Source organism: Camelus bactrianus, chromosome 4 (genome assembly GCF_048773025.1).
Source record: "Camelus bactrianus isolate YW-2024 breed Bactrian camel chromosome 4, ASM4877302v1, whole genome shotgun sequence".
Lineage (NCBI taxonomy): Eukaryota > Metazoa > Chordata > Mammalia > Artiodactyla > Camelidae > Camelus > Camelus bactrianus.
The window spans coordinates 13,674,897-13,700,441 of NC_133542.1; the positions used below are offsets into that span (position 1 = coordinate 13,674,897).

A 25,545-nucleotide genomic window follows, 5' to 3' on the forward strand; every position below is an offset into this window, starting at 1 on the left:
TGGGTTGGGGCTTGAAGAGTGAACAGAGAACCTTCGCCGAAGGCAGAAATTTTACAAAATCTTCTGCCTTTAGAAGTTACGAGTTTTTCTCTAGAGCATCCTTCTGATTTTGGAACCTCATTCACTGATATCCTTGATTTTTTGGAAAGTATGTCTCCCCCCGCCCCTTTGTTAGCTGTGCATGGGAGAGGTTTCTGAGTGAGACACCCAGGGGTCTGGGCTGGATGCAGACCCGAGTCCCTGCAGCACTAGGTCTTCACGTTCAATTGTTTGGCCACATGACAGAACCTTCTTCATTGGTAAACATGGGCCCTCCAGTCATTTTAGGAATCAAAATTTAGAAAGGATGTTTGCCGGGTCCCTGATACCTACCCAGGGAAATGGTAAGATGCCTCAGGCATCACAGAATGATGGAAATCTAAGAGAAGCAACATGGTGGAGGGAGGGGTGCCCTGGAAGGGATCTTATCAGCATCTGTTCTGAACTTACCATTGTCTTTTTCACATATACTTCTTGACCCCGGGACAATCCAAAATCGGCTATTTTGGCTACATAGTTTTCACCAACTAAAATGTTCCTGGCAGCCAGATCCCTGTGAATAAACTGAAATTTTTAAAAACACATTATGTATTTTTAGCATTGTATTTGCTTTTTCACCTCATTTTGTTAGCACAAAGCCTAGAGGCAAGAACTTTGGGGAAAAGAGAAGAAAGGATATGAAAAGGGGTTTTAAAAGTCACCAGAATCCAGTTCAGTTAGTGGATTCTGCCAAATGACCACATGTCTTTGGAGGAGCGACCAGGTCATGAAATCTTCCAGTTGCCACAAAAGGCCTTTGTGGTTTTGCATTATTTGGAGCCAAATGAAGCTCAGATCGGCGAAGGCACCTCACCAAATACAAAGAATGAAATCCACTAGATAAATGTATGGTCAGTGTTGGGCATTAACTTCACTATACATAGATGGAACATTAACAAAGAGATTAAAGTTGGGGAGATTGTAAGAAGGAATGAAGGAAGAGAGGTTGACTGAAAAAAAAAAAAGAAAGTACCCAGTTATCTAAACTCTCATCCTAGAGAGAATTCCCGAGGAAAGATGTCCAAGGTAAGGTCCTCAGAACAAACCTGTTTTTGGCTCAAGTAGTCCATACCCCGGGCCACATCTGCTGCGAAATGGAGAAGCTGCTGGGAGGACAGCGTGGAGGCGGTGCTGTTGGCGATGGCGAACGCTGGGTCAGTCTCCAGCACTCGGCTCTTGCGCAGGAAGTCCAGGAGGTTTCCGTGCGGGGCATACTCGATGGCCAGGTACAGGTAGCCTGTGGGGCAAGGGAGAGGGCACCACCTTTTCAGTTGCCCTAGACTACTGGGAAATTTCTGAAACGTTCTATGGTCCTCAAGAATTGCTCATAAAACTCCGTCTTATCTAAAAGTAACACATCTAGTGCAACCAGCCTTGGTAATGCTGGGGACAGGAGGAAGACACTTGACATCCTCCTGCAATACTTAAAGGGCACCATGCCTGCACTCCTACCAAATGTGGACTAACATCGAGAACTTCCCGAGCGCATTCACCTACGCCATAACAAGAGTAGGATGAAATCAAAGCATCTGCTTCCAGAGGAAATCAAAAAGCTAGTCCACATCATCTTTATTCCAGTCTGCATCTAGCTTTTCTTGGTATTTTTTTAAAAAATCAAAAGACAATGATGAAACATATATAGCAGAAGGGCCCACAGCAGCTAACTTTCTCTCTCTCCTGCCTTCTGCTCCTCCCTAAAATCCGTGCTCAAGTCACCATATGGTTGGTTAGGTCGTTGGTCAGCAGCGTTTAGTGTCAGAGATTGCATTTCTCTTACAGAAACCAGGAAACTCAACCTTTTACGAAAAAAATAAAGCGACTAGTTCATAGAAGAAATTATGATCCATTGCCTGATTTTTATTCCAAATGGCTTTCTTCTTTTTCTTTTTCAATAAAATGTAATCTGCTTTGATAAAAATACTGACCTTTAGAGCCAATGAAAAGTAAAGTGGTTTTACTGTCTTGTAAAGATGAATTATTTGGTATACTTTTTTTAAAATGTTGAATAAATTTAAATTTCAGAGATATTCTAAGAAAATGAAATTCTCTTTAAAAAAAATCTAGCACTGAATCCTGTTGTATTATAAGGAAAGGTATACTTCAATTCTGGTATGAATGTGCTTTCTCCTTCTTTACTGAATTATGAACTTTAAGAGCCAACCAATAATGTGATGATTGAGCAAAATTTTTAAAGATATATATTTTCCTGTTGTTGCTGGATTTTTTTTTAAACTTTCATTTACTGCTTGCTGTCTCATGCTGATTACTGTTCTCAGGAAATAGCTCAAAAATAAATGTCATTACTTCAGTATTTAACCTATGAGACATGATCTGGCTTTCAGAATTACACCCTTATTGGATCACAGAATGATATATTGTTTGAAGTACCAGTATTTTTAGTTTAATAAATTGAGGAAAAGGAAGTAGTCTCTTTCCCATTGTTGGTGTTTGTGCTACAAAGTCAACAAGAGGTTGTCAAGTTTGTAAATAATTACTGTGTGGAGCTTTTTTGTTGGAGCAAACTTTTCCATGAGAAATTAAGATAAAGCATAGATTTAGAACTGCAAACCCAGGTAGCATGCAGAGGTAAGCCCAGAGATTTTTTTTGTTACCCACTCATTCACAGTTTATCACACACATTACAACAGAAAGTACTCAATACGTGTATTTGCATTAATAATATAAGTTGAACTTTAAGAGTATATGTGACATAGGGTAGTTGTAAAGCTTCAAGGTATTTCTATAGGGCACTGTTTTGGATAAAAACGAGGTACTATTAGATATAAATTTATTATTGTTATTTTAACCTAAGCATCATCAGTGGTTTCACATTACAGTAGATTATTGGCACTCACAGATCTAATATTCAGAATATCAGTTACTTGGGTTTGGAGGGAAAATGAAAAGGTAGGTGACTAAGAACTACCAATGTACTTCCCTCTTGCTGGTGCCGAGTCCCCCTAGTGGTAGCTGAGAAAACCTCTGGATTAGCAACGATGGGAGCATGCAGGAGCTGGGATATCTTTGGGCAGTGATGGCTGAACCACCTCAGAGGCCAAATGATTCAGCCTTGGGACCTACCTCCAAAAAGTTGCCAAACATCCCATATTAATGGGACCAGACATTCAGATTAAAACTCCAACTTTAAAAACTGGGTAACATTCTTAGATTATTATCTTTCCTAATTTCAATATGGAATGTGCCTGTTTAAAAAAAATCTGGCAGGAAAGACAGGAAAAGAGCATCTTACCACGATGTTCACACGCTCCCAAGAGATTGATGATGTTTGGGTGGTGTCCAAGTTTACAAAGAACCTCCAGTTCCCCCGCAAAGTCCCTGTGGTCGTCTTTGGAAGCATATTCTGGGAAGAAAGTCAAGAGTCGTGATCCCTTTCTGTTATGCCTCTTCAGAAACAACCATCCCCTCTTGCTCCCCAGAACCTTCAGGTACACTCAGTCACCATAAGGTCTGGAAAACTGTATAGAAATCAAAGAGATTGCTCTGATGTGAGTGCTTGGCTGTCAGAATGTAGGCCGATATTTTTGTTGCTAGGGGCTCTCCTGTGCATAATAGGACATTTAGCAGCATTTCTGAGCTGAGGAACTAGATACCAGTAGCCCAACCAAAAATGTATCCATTCAGTGCCAAATGCCACCCCCAGAGGCCAAATCACCCCTGGTTGAGAACTGCTGCTCTGAAGTCTTCCTGCTGAGGCTCTCAAATACCCAGGGAAATGATCTGTTCGAGAAGGAGCTGCTCCCACACTCTTAGACTCTGGCTCTCCCAGCTAACTCAACCCTCCAGAGACAAACATGCTGAGGCATAAAACCAAAGTTTTAGTGAAAATCACCAGTAATGGACACACTTTGCTTTATTATAATAATTTTAACTTGCTTTTTTTTCATAAACTAATCCTGCTAAAAAAAAACCCAAATCCCCATGACCTTTTTATAGCAGGTGCTTGGTAGTCAGGAAACTGAGCTGCATTTGTTTCTGTTCTTTTCATCCTGTGTCTCCACTAGCACTTCGATCAGAGGGAGAACCACCAACCAGGCTGAAGAGAAGGCTGTTTGGTTGATGCATAACTAGGTGACTAGTAGGCAGTTCCAAATCGAGTACCCGGTTCTTACTGCAGGAACCTGAGGGCCACTGCCTTGGGAGCATTTTTTAAAGGTGAAGTACTTTATAGTGAGGTTACAATGAGGTTGTCCCTTTAGATCAATAATGCCCCTTTGCATGCATCAACTCTCCCTGCAGAACTTTTCTGCCTTGGTGCCCTGTTAAGTTATTTTAACTCTTCACATAGGCCTGAGATAGACAATCAGCTCAATTCCCAAGAAAACTGATGGTACAAAGTTCTAAACCCTCTCCTCCCACTATCCTGACTGTTCCCCAAGAGTCTCTAACGTAGCAAAATGAAAAAGGGTGTCTGGATGCTAAGCAAAGTGTGTGTGTGTGTTTTTTGAAACATTACTATTTCTAGGGATAAAAATATTGCATTTATTTTGTTTTGTTTGTTTCCTGACATAGTGTTTTCTAGCAATGCAGAAAGCAGCAAAGATTTAATAAGACTGAGTGTTCATTTCCATCATAGGCTCAACACTGAAGTCAAAAAGAAGGAAAACCTATCAGCAACTTTAGACGATCCTCACTACGGAGCTGCCCAATAACAGCAGTGATTACACTTCTGCCTCTAACACGCCACTTTCCAAGCCTGTGTGCTGTGAAAGCAACAGTGCAGCTTCACAGTCACGTCTTTTCCAAACTGCTGTTTCACCCAGAAGGGAGGACAACTAGCATGGCCAGAGACCTCGGCATCTTGCTTTCTCAGAAGATCTTACTAATTGGGTAGACACCAGGCAGTCTTGAACACAACTGGAAAAGATCTAGTTCTTGTGACCTTAGACCAGCGGTTTTCAAACTTGAGTGAACAGAAGAATTGCTGAGAATGTTTAAGAGCAGATTTCCATGCGCCACCCCAGAAATGTGAATATGGTAGAGCCATGGTTGGGAGAAGAACCATGGGTGGGAGAAGCCCAAGTAGATGCCTCTCTAACAATGTCTCCAGGAATTGTGATGCAGACAGCCCATGAAGAAACTGGTTTGCTGAGTGTGGTCTCCAAACCCTCAGCGTCAGCATCACTTGGGAACTAATTAGAAATGCAACATACCAGACTCACTGAATCAGGAACCATGGTGTGGGGTCCAAGAGTCTGTTTTTTAACAAGCCTTCCAGCCATTCTGATGCATGGTTAAGTTTTGAGAATCACTGCACTAAGATAATGCTTCCTTCAAAGTTAGCAGTGTAGGACAGAGAATCTGTATTCTCACATCCCAAGGAATCAAGACAGTGGTGTTTAAATAGCTCATGCCTTCATGTGTGCATCCTGACCCCGGACGGCTGCCCTCAAAGGAAACATCAGCTTTAGTTGCACATAACAGCTATGTCTGACACCACGCCAATGTTTTGTTTAAAGAATTTAAAACCTTAGAGGAAAGATTCAACAGGAAGTCAAGCTAGCCCCCCACCCAGGGAAATGCTGACTCGATCCGGCCAAGCACTGACCTTTCATTCTCTTGATGGCAGCGTCCATCCGTAACCCATCCTTCTTGATGCGAGCCTTAAGGACCTGGCCAAAATTACCCTCCCCGATCACATCTTGAAACTTGATGTCATTCCAGTCAAGCACTGGATAAATGGTGGGATCTGGGTTGTTTTTGGCCTTCCTGTTCAGGGCCAGAGTTCCTGAGTTGAACTGCACAGCTGGTTCTTCCCTCTAGAAAAATAATGGTTTCATGTCAGGATTTTTCATCATTTTAAGAGACATAATACCTCCTGGTTTGTAGTTACACCAGGTGAAAAAAGAAATAGTCTATCCAATTCTAGAATGAAGATGGAGATAGGGTTCATCTAACAGGCCCACTCGGATAAAGTGGCTGCCTGTGGAGCTGCATTGGCACAGGTCTGGGCCTCAGTGGGAAAACATGCCGCAATCCATTAGTTATGTCTGCAGAGGGTGAGGGAGGGGAGAGTAACAGCATGTATGCCACGACATCCCTGAGTTAATCAGACTTGAGTTTCTTCTCTGCTGTAGAATGAGCAGGTATTCAGTTCTAGTTTGGAAAAGAATTCCGAGAACTATCTGGGGCAGTCACAGGACATGCTTCTGTGAGAGCTTTCCTAGCAACATCTTGGTCTATTCTTGGCTCTTACTCTCTCCTGCTTATTCTAAAGCTCAGAATCTCTCAAGCCCACTCTGGAGCAGACCCTGGCTACCGGATGACTGATGCTTAGAGCAGAGCCCAACAAAGTGTCTCCTTTTCTCTTGAGTGTAAGTGGCTGCTGATGGCACTGTGATAAAGCACCAGTACCACAAGGAACTCCAGCCCTCTCAACCCCCTTGCTGGTCCTTACTCTCCAGTGGCAGCCTGAGTTGAGCCAGCTCTGGTGAGGAGTCGGATTACAGAGCCTCCCTTGTTCTCTACTGAAGGGAATCTCAGGGACTTGCACACATGAAGGTAGACCTCATGTGGAATATGTAATTGTACTCAGGGCCTTACATGCAGAATCAATACACAGTACAGATTAATTTTACAGAGCTTGAAATTGCAGACTAGAGAAATGTTCAGGCTGTAGAACATCAAAGGAGTCAAACGGGATGCCTCTAGGTAAAGTCTGATTTTGTAAACCTTCTTACTGGTCAAAATTCCTAGGTGAAAGAAAGAGGCAGTGCCAAGTACCATGAACTATGACAGCACACTGAGGGGTACACAGGAATGGGGGTACACATGTATATGTAATTCACATATACATGAAAAATAATACAATTGAAAGAGATATTGGAAGTACAAAATGGGGACTGGTAATAGGAAAACACGGAAAAAACTCTGGTGCAAATCTTCATTACCTATCACTCTGAGGTCTGGTTACCTTCATGTCCTTCATTACCAAAAATGTTCGGTACTTTGTATTTCAAGATTACTCTCACTGGTGATTTGTCACTAGGATGGCTGTATTCTCTTTCTGATGGAGCAATAGTCCTGCTTTAGGCTCGGTTTCGCACATAACCTTTTCACTCTCAGAATCGTTGCGATTTGGACAAGAAATTATACACTCATGCTATTTCTCTTCCATTTCATAACAAAGAAAAGATGAAACTTGCCTAAGGGAAATATTTGCTTTATAAGTAAATTTTCTAGGCCCCATCTTTAAAATGAAGGTTCTACCTATACTTGGCCTCGCACTTATTATAAGCTACCAGGAAGATGAGATGCTACCACGTTTTGGAAGGCTTGGGCCATTCTCCTTTGGATGTTTGCCCTCTTCAACTGCAGCATAATCAGAAAGGCCAACAGCACCGTCAGGCAGGTCATTCCCGCTGAGCCAAGGATGGCGATAAGCAGCATCTTCCCGCCTCCGAGGTCTGCAGGAGCTGTGCGGGAGAACACAGGAGAAGCAGCGGGTTAGCTGAGGTAGAGTGACAGGCCAAGACCGCCTGCAGGAGAAGCCGCAGTGTAATGGGAATGAAATGGCAGCCTGAGCCCTGCCATCTAATTGCTAGGTGACCTTGTCCTACTTACTGATTTTCTGGAGCTCAGTGGAGGTGAGTCTGACCCACAGGGCTGTTATAAGTTAAAAAAGAAAAAGTGCAAAAGAGTTGTCTAAATGGCAACATGCTAATCACTAGTTGTTGTCCTTCGTTCAACTTTCACTTCCAAGTAGAGGCCCGAGCAGATGAAGATTACTGAGTAATAGTGAGAATGACCAACTAGATCTATGACTTTGGGAAAGTGATTAAACCTCCTTGCACAATTTCCCCACCGAGAAAAGCTTTAAAGTTCCATGATGCTAAGAGCATAGAGTCGGCAAGATATTTTGTTTTGATTTCTTTCCTTTTTTTTTTTTAATGGAGGTACTGGGGATTGAACCCAGGACTTCATGCATGCTAAGCATGTGCTCTACCGCTGAGTTATATCCCAGCCACCCCCTTGTTTTCATTTTTTCTTGTTTTAAAGAGCTGATGGAGAGAACCTGAGGATACCAGTGGGAGAAGGAAGGAAGGAAGGAAGGAAGAGAGAGAAGAGAAAAACCATTAAATTTAGGGCTCAGGTCAAAAAAAAAATTATTAAAGATTATGGTGTAACCCTTCCACTTCTTCCCCTTATTTACATTAAAGTAAAATTAAATGTATTTTTTATGAAAAACAGCACACAGAGTATTCTTTTGTGATGAACTATCTTTCCTTCTATCTCTGTTCGTGCATGCTTAAAGAGATGTCTGAAATGGGATAGTGATGGTTTTTTAGTTTTGTTATGTCTTGCTTTTTAAGTGTTCTCTTTATATTTTATTTATGGCTTGGATTTAGGGCCTGTATGTATTTTACTAAAACACAAGTAACTATAGGAATGATGCATTTATGAAGACTGTCATCTGAAAACTACAATTCTCTGTAGTGGGCAGACTCATTATTCCTTGGACATTTCAAAAATGTTCCAAAGAATCAACACTGAAAACAGAGCTTGTTTGAGTTTTTTTTAAGCCCTAGGTAGCCCTCAAGAAAATCAAGATATTTTTAGTGCTACAAGATTTTCTGTAAAAATACTCTGATCTACATTATAAATCTGCAAGAGTCATCATTTCCCTCTAACGTCCCTCCGTCTCCAATCCCTTGCATGAGTTGTGCAGCACAGAGGACTAGGAGGTGCCATTTCAGACAGACCCTTCACAGGGAAGGCTCTCCAGGAGCTGCAGCCCTGCCCATCCCTGGGGCCCTTGTCCACTAATTATGTTCAACAGTTTTTATCAATCAAATACTAGAGGGGATTATGAGGTCCAGCCCTCCAAATATGAAATAAATAATCCACAGGGATATAATGTACAACATAAGGAATATGGTCAATAATATTGTAGTAACTTTGTATGGAGACAGATGATTACTAGAGGTAATCATTCTGTAGTATACGCAAATATATTATATATGTGGCAATCACTGCATCATAGATGCAAATGTCAAATCACTGTGTAGTATACCTGAAACTAACATAATATTATATATCAACTATGTTTCCATTTAAAAACATCACCAACACCGGGCCTGGTGTGCTTAGCCCTCTGAGGGATCTCTGTCTAAAAGAGCTTATTCTCTTTGGGGTGGGGGTTAGTGGTGGATGAGGAGACGTCATAACCTGGATCTGAAAAATAAGAGAAAACTCAGAATAGCATAGTGTCATCCAAGCTAAAGGACGAGTTAATTTTAAGAAAGAATGGAGTGTGGTCCTTGGAGCCTCCTATGGGCTTGCCTCCACTAAGCTAGTTCCAAGGTCTTCGTTCTCCATGGAACCAAATTCATATTCCTCAGAGCTTCAGTTACTGGCTGGGTAGGCTAATTTCACCTAAGGTTAAATGATAAGAAAATGGATCGACAGGATATCCTTCCAAGGGGCATTTTCATTTTAAGGAGCTATGTAGAGGTGGTGAAGCTTATTAAGACAAGCCCATCACGTCACACGATACAAACACGGGGTAAACATCTTAAGACAGTGGGGCTTTTCTGATACTCCCCAGAAATAATCCTATGTAAATACCTGTCCACTCTACCAACCTTGAGATTCAGAAAGAGTCATCAGTTCATGAGAAAAGGTTGGATTGCTGGACCCGATGTTGTTCTCTGCAAAGATGTCCACCTGGTACACTGTTTCAGGCTCCAGGCCCTTGAGCTGGTACTGGGTGATGGTAGTGTTCTTGATCTTCACATCAATGTGCTGGTCTTCATTCTTGCCCTGAACCTTGTAACGGATGATAATAGAAGAAATAGAATAGCCATCCAAGATCGTCCAAGAGATCACAGCTGAGGAGTCTGTGATGTTGGAAATCTTGATGTTTTCTGGTTGAGGAGGGAGAACTAGAAATTGAAAAACAAACAAACACGATTTTAATTAAGAAATATTACCATCTCTTGGATTATTATGCTTTTGAGAGAGAAAGAGTTAATGTCAGCTCATAAACCATGAATCACTTGTAAGTGTTATCTCAGAGGATGACGCCAATCCACTGGTGGTGGACTCAATGCAGACTTGACAAATGGCCACAGATGGGAAAACAGCAGCACACTTATCACACATTTGCCATCCTTATACTAATTAAAGGCCTCGGAGATTCTGTTACTCCACAAACTGCTATTACACTGTTTTTGACGCTGAGAACAGAATGATTAGGAGAGCTAACATTTATACAGGCCCTTCCATATAGTACCTCAACAACTCATAACAATCTTACCCTAAGTATTGAGGTCCAGAGAGATTAAGTGACTTGCCCAAGGTCACACAGCTATTAAGTAGAAGAAATAGGATTCTGTTAGTCTAACACCATCATCTGTAGTCTTAGCCACTGGCCCATAGAGCCTATCCTTGTTACGCACTTATTAACAAGATATGTTAAGCACTTAGGAGACAGAGTTCTATAGGGACTTAGGGGAAAGAAAGATCACTTTCCACTCAGGGGCATGGGCAGGATGAGAGAGCAATGCCTTGAGGTTTTCCAGATACAAAGATGATGTGTACAGAATCATCACTGAACTCTCAACTCCTTCCAGATAATGGACACAGGCTAGAAGGGAAGTTTGTGACTCTATAAAGCCTAAAACTATTTGAAGGGAAGAATGAATCCAAGGTCTTGCTCTTGGTGTTAACTGTACCTTACATTTGCCAGGCTGTTTACAAGATGCTTCCATATGAAGGCTCTCTCTGACCCCTAGAACCACACAGGCAGATAGGTAAACTGTGCTGAGATTTTTATATTCAAATTTTAGAGATGCGAACATGGTAACTTCAAAAATGGAAGGGCTTTTACTGGACCCAGTAAGCAAGTAGTAGATCCAGACCATTCTACTCTATCTACCACTGTTTTTCCAGATGAAAACTACTGCTTATAAACAAATTAGGACCTTTGAGAAGTATCTTAAGGTATCCTCTTTGTATTCTAAATTCTCAGAGATTCTTCTTCATTCTAAAGTTCCTCTTTCCATGACCCTGATTCCCCATATCATGTTCCTTAGGTGACTGTGGCAATTTATGGGACTTGGGTATTGGATTTTGTTTTTCATTTGTTTATTTGGTTTCTTAAATTGCAGTACAGTCTGATACAATCTGTCAATTTCTGGTGTACAGCATAACGTTTCTGTCAAGGTACTGGATTTCGAACCTTTCAAATCTGATTGGTATTTTCTATGTCTAATGAGTAGTAAATTATCAAAAATCACAATTAATCTACAGTATGTCTTAACTTCCTTTGTTTCTAGTACCAAACTTTTTGCATATTTTTACAAAAATATAAAATAACCTTCCTTCCTACAAGGATTACAGGGTATTAAGAATCTTTACATTTTCAGATTACTATGAACACATATTTAGTGTCTGTATAGTTGTGCCTCCAAAAAAATTCAACTTCATAAACTAGTAGTATTCTAAACCTGTCACAAAAAGAAGCAGCACCTCGCAGACACCTGCTAGAAGAATAATGAATATAATCCTGGTGTCAACTAAAAATTAGAAATTTGCTTGTACCAATTTATCTATTCAGTATCCGAAAGAAGTCACCCTTTAAGCTAGCTCAGTGGACTTTTATTTAGATTTACTGAGTCTAAGCCTAGTCATCTACATTTTAGCAGCTTCCCTGGGTGACTCTAAATTAGGTTTTTAAACACTTTATGAAATGCTAACTTAAATAGTGAACAATTTAGAAGTGGGATATGGTTGCTAAAGGAGCTTTGCCAGGAACCAGTCTTGTCTTGAAGCAGTTGGTTGCTCATCCAAAGAGACAAATGGGTAGCATGGTTTGGCAAAAACAAACAAAAATGTGAATTAGGGTCCTACCCCATGACTTAATGGCTATATAACTTTGGTCAAGTCACTTACCCTCCTCTGTGCCTTAAGTTTCTTATCTGTTAAATGTGATGCAAATGCCTACTGTTCTCTCCTCAAAGTAATTGTGTCCAATGAGATACTCCACATATACATGTGCAAGAGAACATTATATACATATATCATTTTTTACATCCTTTAGGTGCCATAGACCAAATATGATCGGTTCCACTCCTTACACTTGGTCCAGATGGAACTGCTAGGCTGGGCACCAGTATAAACTGTATACCGAGAAGCATTAATCGTACTTCTGAACAACCTATATGGAAGATGAGCCACTGGCAACACAGCATATTAACAACTGTCTCAGTTAAAACTGAATTGTTCTTATCCACATACTTCTTACCCTGATTTCCTGATTCTGTAGGGATGAGCTCCTACCCTGCCAATCAACACCTCTACCATCGCCAGCAGCATAACAGCTCCCCACCCCCATTAAATTTCATACAGCCTCCCAAGGCAAGTTCACTTGCAATGACAACTAGCTAGTTTTCACTTAATCATACAGATGATACTGATGATGTGATTTTGATCATGTGTAATGCTAATGAGGGCAAATTTTACATAAAATAGTGAATAAACATCCAAGACAACTTTGAAAAAGAAAATAGGGATTCACTCTATAGTTATCAAAACATTTCATAAATCTATAGAAATTTAAATAGATTGGATTAGTACAGGAACAATATATATCCCCAAAAACCCAAACATCAGTAAAAGAGAACAGAGTGTCCAGAAATAGACACAAAACCAAAATGAGAATTTGGCCTATGATGCAGAAAGCACCACAAGTCACTAGAGGGACTATTCCATGTATGGCATTGGGTCCATCAGCTTGCCATATATGATTAAGTAAGGTTACAACTAAAAAGATTAAAATACTTACACCACACCCCAAAATAGCAACCCTATATCTGAAAGACCTAATATGCAAAACAAAACACTAGAGCTACTGGAAAAATACAGAGAATATGTTCATGACCTTGAGGTAGGGAGTAATTTCAAAACACAAAAAATACAAACCAGAAAGGCAAATATTGACAGGTTTGATTATATCAAAATGCAAAGTTTCTTTGGGTAACAGATACCACCACCAAGGTGAAAATAAAGAAATTAAGAGAATACATTTGTAATGTATATAGGAAGATTAGTATCTAAATTATATAAGCATTTTTAATAAATCTGTTAAGAAAAGATAACCAATAGCAAATGGGCAAAGTGTATCAACAAATATAACAAAAAAGAGGAAATCCAAATGTCCAATAAAATACCCAAGAAAAAGATGCTCGACCTTGCTGATTATCAAGGATATGGAAGTTGAAATCACTAGTTAGATACCCTTTACTTTTGAGAGTGACAAAAATAAAAAAGATTTTACAATATCAAATGATATTTAGATAGATGTAGGGAAAGGACATAGATACAAAGATGGCTATAGAGGAAGTGGTACTCTCATATACTCCTGAACATAGTGCGCATTGCATAGCCACTTTAGAGGAAGAGAGCTCATCAATTCCACTTGCAGACAAGTTCCCTGGAAAAGCTCTCACACCTATGCAGGTGTAAATATGTATAAGGACAGTCACTGCATTTTTGCAACAGGAAAAACAGAAAGAAGGAAACAATCTAAATGTTAACCTAAAAGGGAATGGATAAGTAAGATGAAATTGTCATAGCACACAGTACTATATGGAAGTTAATAAGGAATATGTCAGATTTAAGCAAATTAATAGGTACAGATAGAAATCATTTTTATTCAAAAAGCAAGATGAAGAATATGTATGCATACCGACACTTATGGATGTATATAATACATTAAAATTTTACAACACTGAATAGAAAGATACGTAACAAACTCATAATTTTGGTTGTCTCTGGGGAGGGGGGAAAGAATTAGAGTAGGGATGAGAGTCCAATGGGATTTTGTTGCATCTTTATTGTGGAATTACTTCCACGAAGTAGCTGAAAGCAAATATGATAAAATATTAACAGTTGTTAATTCTGGGTGGTAGAAATGTTGGTGTTTGCTGCAGTACTATTGGCACTGTTCTATAACTTTTAAATTTCCCAGAATTAGCAGATGATGAAGACATCCCTAAACACTGACCGAACAGTTGAGACTTCTGCGTGTTATTGATACAAGAAGGGAGCGGCTGGAGAAACACTAAGCCAGTCTGCACACCTGTTACTGGGGAAGTGGAGACTCAGCTTCAGAAGAGAAACTCAGACTTCGAGACTTGACAGGAGACCACAGGATCCTAGCATCAGTGACAGTTGGTGTGACTTCAAAATATCTCATCTTTCCAAGGACTCCAAAATGCACAGACGTTTTAATGCCATGAATCAAAACACAACTCTCTAGTTCGTGATGGAAAAGCTTTTGGTATTACAGAGAAACTGAAGATATTTCAACTAATTTTAAAGACCAATATGAAATTGAGAAAATCCTGAAATGAAGACTATTTTGAAAGAAAGTGGTTTTACTAAACTCAAATATGTATTGTAACTCCAAGAATTGTCTGTTATGAAGATTTTTCAAGCAAGGTTCTTTGGCTTTTAAGATTAGGAAAGACCTATCTATAATTAATCATTATCTGTGTGCATATAGATACACAAAAATCCTGAAAACTGTCCTGTAACAGATTCAACAACAGATTCAACTGTCCTGTCAACAGCCCTAGACAACTTTACTCATATTCTTAATATATGTAATAAGTAATTCTGTAGAAAGGAAAAGTAAATTTTACCACAAATTTACGTCCTGAATTATTGCAAATCCAAATATATGGAAATTCCATACGTACTGCAGGTCACTAAAATGATTTGATGTGTTGGTGGGGGGTGATAATTGGCTTCCATTCACAACTAAGTACCTTTCATGATGTCTGAAAATCAGCCTCGAAGTGATGGGAGCTAAGTTCAAATGTCAGTAGCCAAGTGTCATTCAGGCAAGGCTGGGACAGCATGAGTTACTTACTATCACTAAGGGTCCATGCGATGAGATCTTCACTCCACTCCCCCTGGGCCTTGGTGTTGACTCTGGCTCGGACTATGTACTGCTCCCGGGGGTGTAAGTTGTTAAGTAGCACTGAAGTCAAGTTGCCTGGCACTTTAATGTTCTGCTGATCACTATTCATTTGCACAGACCTCCTCTCGACTTCAACATAAAAGTCATCTTCTGAGCTTGGAAATATTGGTTGCCAGGTCAAATTTAGAGTGGTCTGACTTTTTGGGAGGAGACTGAGACCTCTTGGAGGAGGAAGACCTAGGAGAAATCAGAAAGATGATTATTTTTATATAGGGTGTAGTTAACAACAACCCCAAAGGACAGCTTTATAGAATAAACTTTGCTTTTAGAGTAATATTTGACTTCATAAGCTATCAAAGAAACAGATGCTAGCAGCCATGTAATATTTTTTTTCCTACCAAAATAGCAAAGCTTTAAAATATTCTCACATGTAGTCTGAGTAATTGTAATATAGGAATACAACTCCTATGAAGGACAATTTACAAATGTTTTTCAAGAGCCCTAGAAATGACCATATACCTTGGCCATATAATCTGACTATCAGGGATTTATCCTGAAGAAATAACAAAGAAAGAGAAAAAGTAGGTGCATGAAGATGTTCATTACAACATTATTTATAATAACAAATAATCATAAGAAACCTAAATGCTCAAAATAGGGAAATGCTTTGATAAATTATGATCTAGCCATCCAAGGGATTAAAAGATAATTGGGAAAAGTACAGAAGCCCCTCCAAAATTTACACGACATGAGAAAAATAACTACAACTTGGTAAAAATTATATCCACAATTGGTGAAAGAGGAAGGAAACTGATAAAAATGAAAACACGCTTTGCAAAGGTTGTGGGGTTGTAAGTGAGTGTTCAGTGTTTCTGTTCCCATTTTGAGTAACGCATCTTAAAGCAATTTCAGAGTTACTTCCCCTTAGCAAGGACAATTCCAAACATCATAACACTGTGATGGCAGGGCTAGGCCTACCACTGCTCTGGTCACATCAAGGTTTGGCTCATCATGACCACATGATGTCTGGCCGTAATTACCCATAAGAATCTGGGCTACCATAGAGGTAACTGAATGGAAACATGACGGCTTTGAAATCAGAGACAGGAGCCTGCCCCTTTAGTTTTGTGACCTTGAGAAAATTCATAATCTCTCCGAGCTCACATGTAACATGAAATGAAAATACTCATCTTTCAGACTCAGGAGAAATGAGATAATGGAGGTGAAAATGCTTGGAAGGGGTTGGGGCTCTCAACATTTTTTCCCTTCCTCCCTCCCTTCCTTCCTTCCTTCCAAGATATCTTATCTTGTGCCAGTGGTCAGTGGAGGAATCTGTATGTTTTCAATTAATTGATTAATTGAAATAATCAAATTTCAATCAATTGATACACTGATTTTTTTTAAAATTCCAGATATAAAGTATTTTCAAAATATAGAATAGGGATCCCCTACTCACACATCCTCAGTGGGGAAATTATTGCCTCTAAAGGGGCAAAAATTGATTCTTGGAGTATGAGAAAATTTTAGATACTACAGTGGTTTAGAAAGGAGCCACAGTATATAAACAGATCTGTGATATTACAATTCATGGCAGAAAAGACATCAGGACAAAAGCTTGTTAGGAGGTGATAATTAAAAAATAAAAATAAAAAGGCTGAGAAACTTGGTTAGAGTTGAGAAGAAGGGTCTGTTTCCAGCCACCAGGAGAGGGACTCTCACCCGCCAGTTCTGACCACCCTTAGACTAGGGAGAACCAGTAGTCAGGTCCTGCCACCAGCCTGGCATTATGCTCAAGGTTTTATTGGTCTTTTCTCCATAACCTTCGCAAATGGAGAGAGGTGATGTCACCTCCTTTGCTCTTCTCTGAAGTTTAAGTTCCCAAATAAGCCACCTGGAATGGGTAGGTGGGCTTACAACAGTAAAGCAGTACAGAGGGCTGATGGTCTCGAGCATATACGTAAACCTTCTAAGCCTGGTACAGAGGAAGAAACCCATTAATGGTCATCTTCCTTTTTCCTTCCCTTTGGGAACACGACTTACCCTTCACCCCTCCCTAACTGCCCTCTTTCTGCCATGGGTTCAGAGTGTATTCCCTCCCCTCCGCTCCTGGCCTCTACCACTCAATCAACACACTCAGAAATAGTGCAGCTGTCAAATGAATTACACAAACATCAGCAAAATTCAAATGATGGGAAAAGATGAACCTTCAAGAATCCCCTTCCCACCCACCCCTGAGAACTACTTTGAAATATGCCAAGAGGCCTCTAAATACATCCTGGCTGGAACACATTCTGAGGGTTGAAGACAGCACGGTGTGAGCCTGTGAGTGTTTTATGTTCTGTTCCATAAATACTTTCCATCTGAGTCAGATTATGGCCTTCCCCTTTTGATTCAGCAGCACTGGCCTAAGAGAGAATTAACTACCATTTGCCTTTTAGCAGCAACCTGACAACACATCAGGAGCCCCTTGAATCACAGTCATGGAGATTCCTTTATCCTCTAACTCAAAAGTCGTTGCTAGTGTTATTTTTTGTATTTTCTGCCTGGTCTGTTCCCAGGAAGCCATTTCTGACTTGTGCAATGCTTCTAAAAGCATCAGAGTAGCTCCTGAGTTTTATTTGGTTCTTTAAGGATGCTGCTGATCAGATGAACACTAGGTGGGGAGCACGGAAGGGAGTGTCTCTGTTAGGGATGCACAACCCCTGCAGGAGAGCTGGATGGTCTTTTTAGTTTCTCACTAAATCATTCCATATACTTCTGCCTTTAGTAAACAAACAGACTAAAAGCAGGAAAACCCATCAACTGGGATAAGGACATGGTGACTTTGGGTTCCCAGGTAGAAGTAATAATTGGAGAAACCAGGATATTAAGTTTGAAGATCGAGGATGGTGATGTATTCGATGGACTCTACTTTTCAATCTATCAAATGAGGAAGTTGATATTTTTTACAATGAAATAAATGTGAATTTGAAACTAGTAAGTGCTGACCAGGAGATAGTAACAGAATGATTATACACAGGAAACACTAGACCACTAAAGAGAACTTTACAAGGGATCACTGGAATGTTTCAGAGGAGGAGACCTGGATAGCAGAAAGTTGGAGCCCGGGTTAGAATCAAGGAAATTTCCCAAATTCAAGTGCTCCTCAGCTAACACAATAGAAGACCCATAGATACTAACACTCATCAGTCAAGAAATCCTGCTACATATATTCCTTAAAATGTGTAGACCAGCAGCGTCAAGCATCACTCGGGAACTCATTAGAAGTGCAGATTCCTGAACCCCACCCCTACCCCAAGCCTACTCAATCTGAAACTCTGGGGGCGGGGCCCAGAAATTCATTTTAATAAGCTGTACAGGTGATTCGGATGGACACTCATGTTTGAGAACCACCGATTTAGAAACATGGAGGTGCAGACCATATGGCTCAAGGAGGTAAAAGGGGCTGCCTATAGGAAACAGGATGGGGAGGTGGCGAGATAGAGCAGAGGATGGCTGCTCATTAGGGAAAGCCTTTCATTCTATTTGATGCCTTCATTAAGTGCGTGATTTACTTTGAAAAATTAGAAGTTACTTTTTAAAAATAAATACACTGGGATATCTGAAGTATGTGGTGTGGCCAGAGCCTGGCCTGGGCCCTTAAGATGCAAACAGGAAAGTGGTGGTAAAACTCAGGAGCCAAGACTGAGTACAGTTGCTACTAAGTAAATCTCGACTCCTGAGGGAGGTCTCTGCCTTCCTGAAGGCTCATCTGCTTCCTTCTCTGTCCCGTGATTGCTGCAGACCCTCTTCCCCAGGGAGACAGGCCAGGAGTGCAGCCCAAATAAAGGGCCGGTTTGGCTCCAAGTTGCTAGCCTTCCTGTCACTTTCCCACCCATTCAAAAGCAAACTCCTTCCACCACCATCCCCACCCACCCACTCACCCACCACCACCCTTCCTGGTCTTCCTTCCTCTTTCCCCTTCCTCCCCCACCCACCCAGCTCCTGAATAAATGCCCGTTGGCTTCAACTGACCGATAGAAGCTGTCGTGAACCGCCTCACAGGTCCGGGATGCCCTTCCCCGCCCTCTCCACGCCGGACCAGCTGCACGCAGAGCTCGTATTCTGTGCGAGGTTCCAAATAGTTGAGGGTCACAATCTCATTTGTCACTGAGAAGAGGGAAAGTCCGGGAAACTTTTAAGTTGGAAATCTTGTACATTCTTTAAACAGGAATGTTGTCATTGTGATGTAAACTAATGTCTGTTTTTTTAAAATACAGTGTCTGAGTGAAACAGAGATGCAATTCCATCATCAGGGCCTCGGTGTTCCTAATCTAAGAAAAATAAGGCTTTTTAATATAAATAAGTCTGTGCCCCTTATACATTTCTACTCTAGTGTTTTTGTCTTTTTATTTGCAGAGTAAAACCAAACAGATCTTCAACTATATGGAATACCAATCAGATTTACAGGAAAAAACTCAATTAGAATAATACAAAAAAATTTAACTTCTAATGTTTTCAAGTACATACAGTGAGTGCAATCAAGAGAAGAGACTCTTTGAGGGCTTGCTTACAATGACCAGACAACAAATCTGTAACGGTCATGTCATAATAAATGAAGGGTTCTGAAGCACTAGAAAATACATCCCATAAACTAATGGCATAGGCTTCTTTTCCCCTTAGCTATCTGCTTTTGCCAGGTTCTGTTTCTCCATGGATATTACAAAGGTAGATTTTTGCCTTACCATCTGGTAAATTTCCAGTTGGTAAGAAAAAATATTAGACTGTTGTTTAAGAGTTCTTAGAAGACCATTTGGTGGGTGTCCACAGAGATAATGAATTATTACCACGGTAAGAAAAAAAAAGCTTCTTTTAAATAAGACCTAGCCACTGATGTTGGAAACAGCTGTCCAGCAAACCAGCCTGGGATTCTGAATTTTGGCTGAGTCTTCAATAGAATGTGAAGAGCTCATTTACAATACCATGCCTTTATTCAATGTACCCAGGTCAGCTAGTGTTATTAAACCCCAAACACTCCTTTTCTTCTTTTTTTGTACTTTCCTTGATAAACTACATCTCATGGGTTGAGGGCCCTTTTTTAGGAAATCACAGGCATAGTGAGACTGAAGTATTGGTAGAGGGATGCATGCTCCCTACAAGTGTGACAGTGGCTGGTCTCGCTACAAGATGGTGTGATTAAAGATTAAAACAGGATGGTCAACTGATTGATCATGCTCAGCTTCTTTTTTTTTTTTTCATGATTTTATATCATCACGCAACAAAGAGAATTGCAATTTGTGTCTCAAAATAAATTTAACTAACAAATAAATTTAAGTGCTTTCATGAACTTTTGACATTTTATCACATTTGGGTTTTTTCTTTCAAAAAGTTAGGGGAGGGGCACATCAATCTCTTCACCCAGATCCCCTCTTCCCCCTAATCCAGTTCAGTCTGCCACAGCCCAAACTTTCAGGTCCAAATTCTTCTCAAAATCTCTGAGTTAGGAGCCTGCAGGCAGGACAAGACTCAAGTGAGAAAAAGAATAAACAACTCAATACAGCAGTAGCAATCACCCCTCAGATGTAAGCAGATGAAGTCACAGCCTTTCTTTCTAGCAGACCCTGGACCTTTCCTGTTACCACATTCATGGCATAAACATGTACCTTTCACCATGACCAAGCAAGATAGAGTAACAATGGGACTGGCGATCCAGAGGAAAATATTGATGTAATAGTAACTCCTGACATAGGCTGGTTTTGTGTCCCACAGTACACCATGACTTTCAGAAATGTAGCCCCGGAACTCAGAGGACACCTGCACTCTCCTGAATTCTCTGAAATGGAATCCTGCTACAGCCCCAACAGAGAGGGCTGAGGACAGGAGAGAGGAGTTCTATATTTGGGGAAAATTTATTTTCCTGCCATATCTCCTCCAGCTGGGGCCTTTCCTTTCCAAACCTTACCTTGAATATGTCGCCAAGCTTCGTAATGATTAACAGGTTTGTAGAGAAGCTTCTTGGATTTGATTGGCCCATCCCCAAAGTAAGGCTCAGAGCTGATGTTGATGACAGCAAAGTTATGTCCAGTGTCGATCACATTGGGGGCATTCAAGGGCTTTGGAAGAACTAAATAAAATGTCAAGAATCAGATCAGTCCTCACACTTTGGGGGTTTACAGTTGTTCTTAGATGGGGTAGAGGATGAGTGTCTTCACATTTCCAACAAAGCCCTCTTTGAGTTCCCTGCTCAGAGTCAATGCAGTTACATGCTCTGTGATCCCCTGGCTTTGCTCTTGCCTCTTCAACCCATTATCCACAAAGTGCTTTCTTACAACATGAGAACTCTGCTCAAGACCTTTCAATAGGTTCCCATTACATTTAGAATAAAATACAAAATTCATACCATGACCTGCTAGGAATACACGACAGAGCCCCTGCCTCCTCTTCCACCTCCTCTTCTCTTCGCCCAATACCCTTCAGTCCCAGTGATCTTTCGGTTCACTCAACTAACAATGCATCAAGCTGCTTTCTGTCTCGGGTTTTTTGTAGATGCTGTTCTCCTGCAAGGCATGCTCTGGACCTCCCACTATTCTGCAGCTGACTCTTACTCATCATTTAACTCAGCTCTGATGTGACTGCCTCACAGGGGCTATCCCAGAATCTTGGTTAGGCTCGCGTCACACACTTTCACTGAACTGTTTCCTTCACTGCAATTTTCAGAATGTATTATTCTTCTTGACTTTGTGTGATTATTTAATATCAGGCTTCCCACTAGGCCACCAGACTTTGTCTCTTTCTCTGCTTAGAGTAACATAAATTTATTATCTGATAGCTCTGGAGATCAGAAGTCAGATATGGGTTTCATTGGACAAAGATCAATGTGTTAACAGGGCTGTGTTCACTTCCGGAGGCTCTAGGGGAGAACCTGTTTCCTTCTTTCCAGATTCTAAAAAACACCTGCATTCCTTGACTCATGGCCCCTTCCTCCATCTTCAAAAACAACAAAGCCACTTCTCTCTAATCCTTCTTCTTTCATTGTGATATCTCTTTCTGACTAGAGCTTTTAAAGACTCATGAGATTAGAGTGGGTCCACCTGGATAATCCAGAATCATCTCCCCAACTAAAAGACCATGTATGCTCAAGGGGACTGAAATACCACTCCCAATGAGGTGAAAATTGGTTCTTGGAGAATGAAAAAAATCTTAGACATTTCAATGTCTATGGCCTTCCTAAGGGCCACAATATGTAAACAAATTTACAGTATGTCCATGATATTAAGCAAGTTCTGATTTGAAAGGAAAGGACATCTTGTCAGACTCTCAGGGCCCCCATTAACTCAACTGTCAAAGTAGCCCGGTACTTGCTTTGAGTCTTAATGAACTCCCATGAACCACGGGTCTCCCGGATTCCTGTGCTCATGGGGCATCGAGAACACTTATGGGAATGAGGTGGCCACAAAAGGAGGCAGACACACAGGTTGATTCTATCTCTTCAGCTTATGCACACTCCATTGTGTCACTGGACTTCACTAAAAAGTTCAAAGATAAAATTTCAAGTTGTATCATGACAACAGAACCTTAAACCAAGTGCTGGACCCTGTGTGGTCAGGTCACATGCCCATGAAGCCAGCCCTGCCCATCACTTTTGCTGTGTTAGAGGAGAGTTGCTGGGTCCAGCCCACACTCACAGGGAATGGATTACACAAGGCATGAATTCCAGAAGGCAGCGGCCATTAAGGGCCATGTTAGATGCTTCCTACCTCGTTCAATATCATTTTTCTCTTTTGGCTCGTTCCTTTCTCCCTTGCACTCTGTAAACAATAATAGTATTTGGAGGGAGGGTCTTTAAAGAGGTAATTTAGTTATAATCAGGTCTACAGTCATTCCTAATCCAATATGACTGTTGTTCTTATAAGAAGATTAAATTGGGATATACACACACAGAGGGAAGACCACATGAAGACACAGGGAGAAGATGGCAATCTACAGCCAAGGAGCAAGGCCTCAGAAGAATCTAACTCTGCCAACACCTTGATCTCAGACCAAGATGAGATTACTTTGATCATCTAGCCTCCAGAATGCCAAGAAAATAAATTTCTGTTGTTTAAGCCACCCAGTCTATGGTACTTTGCTACAGCAGACCTCCCAAACCATTACATATGAATATAACACAATTTTTAAAGTCCTTTTTAATGTTGATGGCTATTTGGGCTATTAGAAATAAAACTGCTTTGAACATTACTGAAAATTTTTATTTTTTTTAAACATACGTACTCATTTCTTCTGAGTGTAAAACCTAGGTGTAGAATTATTACATCACAGGGTAGGTGTATGCTTAGCTTTAGTATATATTGCTAGTTTTCCAAAGTGGTTGTACCAATTTGTACTCTGGTAATAAAGTCTAGTACAGTCAGGCTTCTGTGTGCAGGATCTGCATCTGCAGGTTCAACCAAGGGCACATGGAAAATATTCAGGAAACAAAAATTCCAGTAAGTTCTAAAAAGCAATACTTGAATTTGCCACGTGCCAGCAACTATTTACATAGAATTTACATTGTATTTACAACTGTATACATAGTATTTACATTGTATTAGGTGTTAAAATAGTCTCTCCTTATCTGCAAGGGATATATTCCAAGACCCCAGTGAATGCCTCAAACTGCAGACAGTACCAAATCTTATAGGTACTGTGTTTTTCCCTATACATACATATCTATGATAAAGTTAACTTGTAAATTGGCACCATAACAGAATAACTGAATTGCCAGCCTCACTCCTGTTGTCCTTTGGGGCCATTATTAAGTAACATAAAGGTTACTTGAGGGTAAGCACTATGATTTCATGATAGGGGATATGATAACCAAGACAGCTACTAAGTAACTGGATACACTGGGCAAAGAGAGGATTCATGTCCCTAGCAACCCTAGCAAGATGGAGTAAATAGCGTGAGACTTCATCAGGCTACTCAGAACAGCACACAATTTAAAATTTGTGAATTGTTTACTTCTGGAATTTTCCATGTAATATTTTTGGGACGCAGTTGACCGTGGGTAACTGAAACCAATGGAAAGTGAAACCATAGATAAGAGGGGACCAGTGTATAATTAATCTAGAGTTGATTTAAAGTCTATAGGAAGATGTACATGGGTTGTACACAAGTACTATGCCATTTTCTATAAGGCACTTGATACACAGATTTTGGTATCCAAGGGGGTCCTAGAAACAACAACTCACAGGTACCAAAGGATATCTATATCTATTTTTTTTAATGCTATGATTAAAGACATTGCTTAATTTATTTGATGGCTACTTCCGGTTTATGGATATCAGTCAATTTGACAGTGGAGAGGCACCAGCAACTTAGAACTAGAGATGCTTCTATGCTGGTGATTCATGCTGTGCCTTTCATTTAAAAAATAAAAATTAGAATCCGTGACTCTCCTGAATCTTAGCAACAGGATTTGTTTTTTACTTATTACTACATATTTTCCATGGGCAACAAACATTCCAAGAAGCTTAAAAATAACATAATTTGTCTTGTCTGCATATCATTTCCTTTCTTTCAAGAATATGCATGATGTGAGAAATTATTCTGATCATGTTAATTTTCTACTGAATAAAGTAGATCTGGGCTTTTCCAGTAATCCAAAAAATATTACAGATTCTAAAGTGGTTTCTATGGGTTCTCAGAGCAGAGAATTCAAATCTATAAGGCTGTTACTTACGCTACTATTGTTATTGGCCTTTTAAAAGAAGATTATGTGCTGGGTGTTCACATTCAGTTCAGGTATAGAATTTATCTCTGGGATCACCCAAAGATTCCCAATCAAGTAATGAAATAGCTAAACTCAAATCAGCCTCAGTTATCTTGCTGCCTTATCTGTAACACATGAGACTCAGAAAACAAAATGATCCAGAAAAGATGATGCAGATTTTGGAGTTAAGAGACCAGGTTCAAAACTAAGATTTGCTGTTCATCAGATGTGCTACCTTAGATGAGTTACCTAAACCTTCTGAATCTGTTTCCTGACTGATAAAGCAGAGATAACAATACCTATTGCCCATGGTCCTTATAAAAATTAAATAAGATCGACAAAGTATGTGGAGCACATAGCCCAGTGCCTTTCTAGAATATATACCACAGAGTTTTTAGGTGTTTTTGTCTAAATGGATTAAAAGAACTTCCAAATTTAAAATTCCTTATTGTATCTCTGTGCACCAACCAAGCTAACTTGGATTCACCTCCACTTTATTTCTTCCCCCTAAGCCTCAAAGGGTACACACGTCCACTTAGGTTACTTTTGAATTTTGAAATACTAATTCATAACAGGAAGAATACTCAGAACTCTGAATATGGGATTAAATCATTCATGTTCATTGTATAGCAGAGCCGGGGCTTCATATTAAATGAGTTGTCCTCAAAATAGAGATTCTCCAAATTATTCTCTACTGGGAAAAGAAAGCCACAACGATGAAGTTAAACTCTTCATGAGATACAATCACTACCAGACATGTTGTGCCAGATACAATTCCAATATTTAACAA

At 40.2% G+C, this 25,545-nt stretch overlaps 2 protein-coding genes across 10 annotated transcripts in view; one reads left to right on the forward strand and one right to left on the reverse strand.

Moving 5' to 3' along the window:
• LOC123617686 (putative exonuclease GOR) overlaps window positions 1–25,545 on the forward strand; it is an 80,606-nt gene that overhangs the window by 21,945 nt on the left and 33,116 nt on the right. For 2 of the 7 annotated variants that reach the window (XR_012506323.1, XR_006725865.2), the window contains exon 7: window positions 4,673–8,288. The exons of 1 other annotated variant lie outside the window; for it this stretch is intronic. The gene's annotated coding sequence lies outside the window, so the exon portion shown is untranslated. Of the gene's footprint in view, window positions 1–1,076; window positions 1,204–4,100; window positions 4,252–4,672; window positions 8,289–14,068; window positions 14,969–25,545 lie in introns of those variants that run through there. 4 more of the 7 variants (XR_006725867.2, XR_006725866.2, XR_012506324.1 and 1 more) reach the window with 4 other exon arrangements.
• The window catches only part of TEK (TEK receptor tyrosine kinase), a 90,456-nt gene that overhangs the window by 9,168 nt on the left and 55,743 nt on the right, over window positions 1–25,545 (reverse strand). For 2 of the 3 annotated variants that reach the window (XM_045518754.2, XM_074361477.1), the window contains exons 10-18: window positions 20,967–21,128; window positions 19,040–19,174; window positions 14,975–15,262; window positions 9,681–9,980; window positions 7,357–7,511; window positions 5,645–5,855; window positions 3,329–3,439; window positions 1,125–1,315; window positions 490–603 (exon numbers count right to left, since the gene is read on the reverse strand). In XM_045518754.2, the coding sequence (XP_045374710.1) occupies window positions 490–603; window positions 1,125–1,315; window positions 3,329–3,439; window positions 5,645–5,855; window positions 7,357–7,511; window positions 9,681–9,980; window positions 14,975–15,262; window positions 19,040–19,174; window positions 20,967–21,128 (1,667 nt within the window). The remainder of the gene's footprint in view (window positions 1–489; window positions 604–1,124; window positions 1,316–3,328; window positions 3,440–5,644; window positions 5,856–7,356; window positions 7,512–9,680; window positions 9,981–14,974; window positions 15,263–19,039; window positions 19,175–20,966; window positions 21,129–25,545) is intronic. The other variant, XM_010957893.3, reaches the window with a different exon arrangement.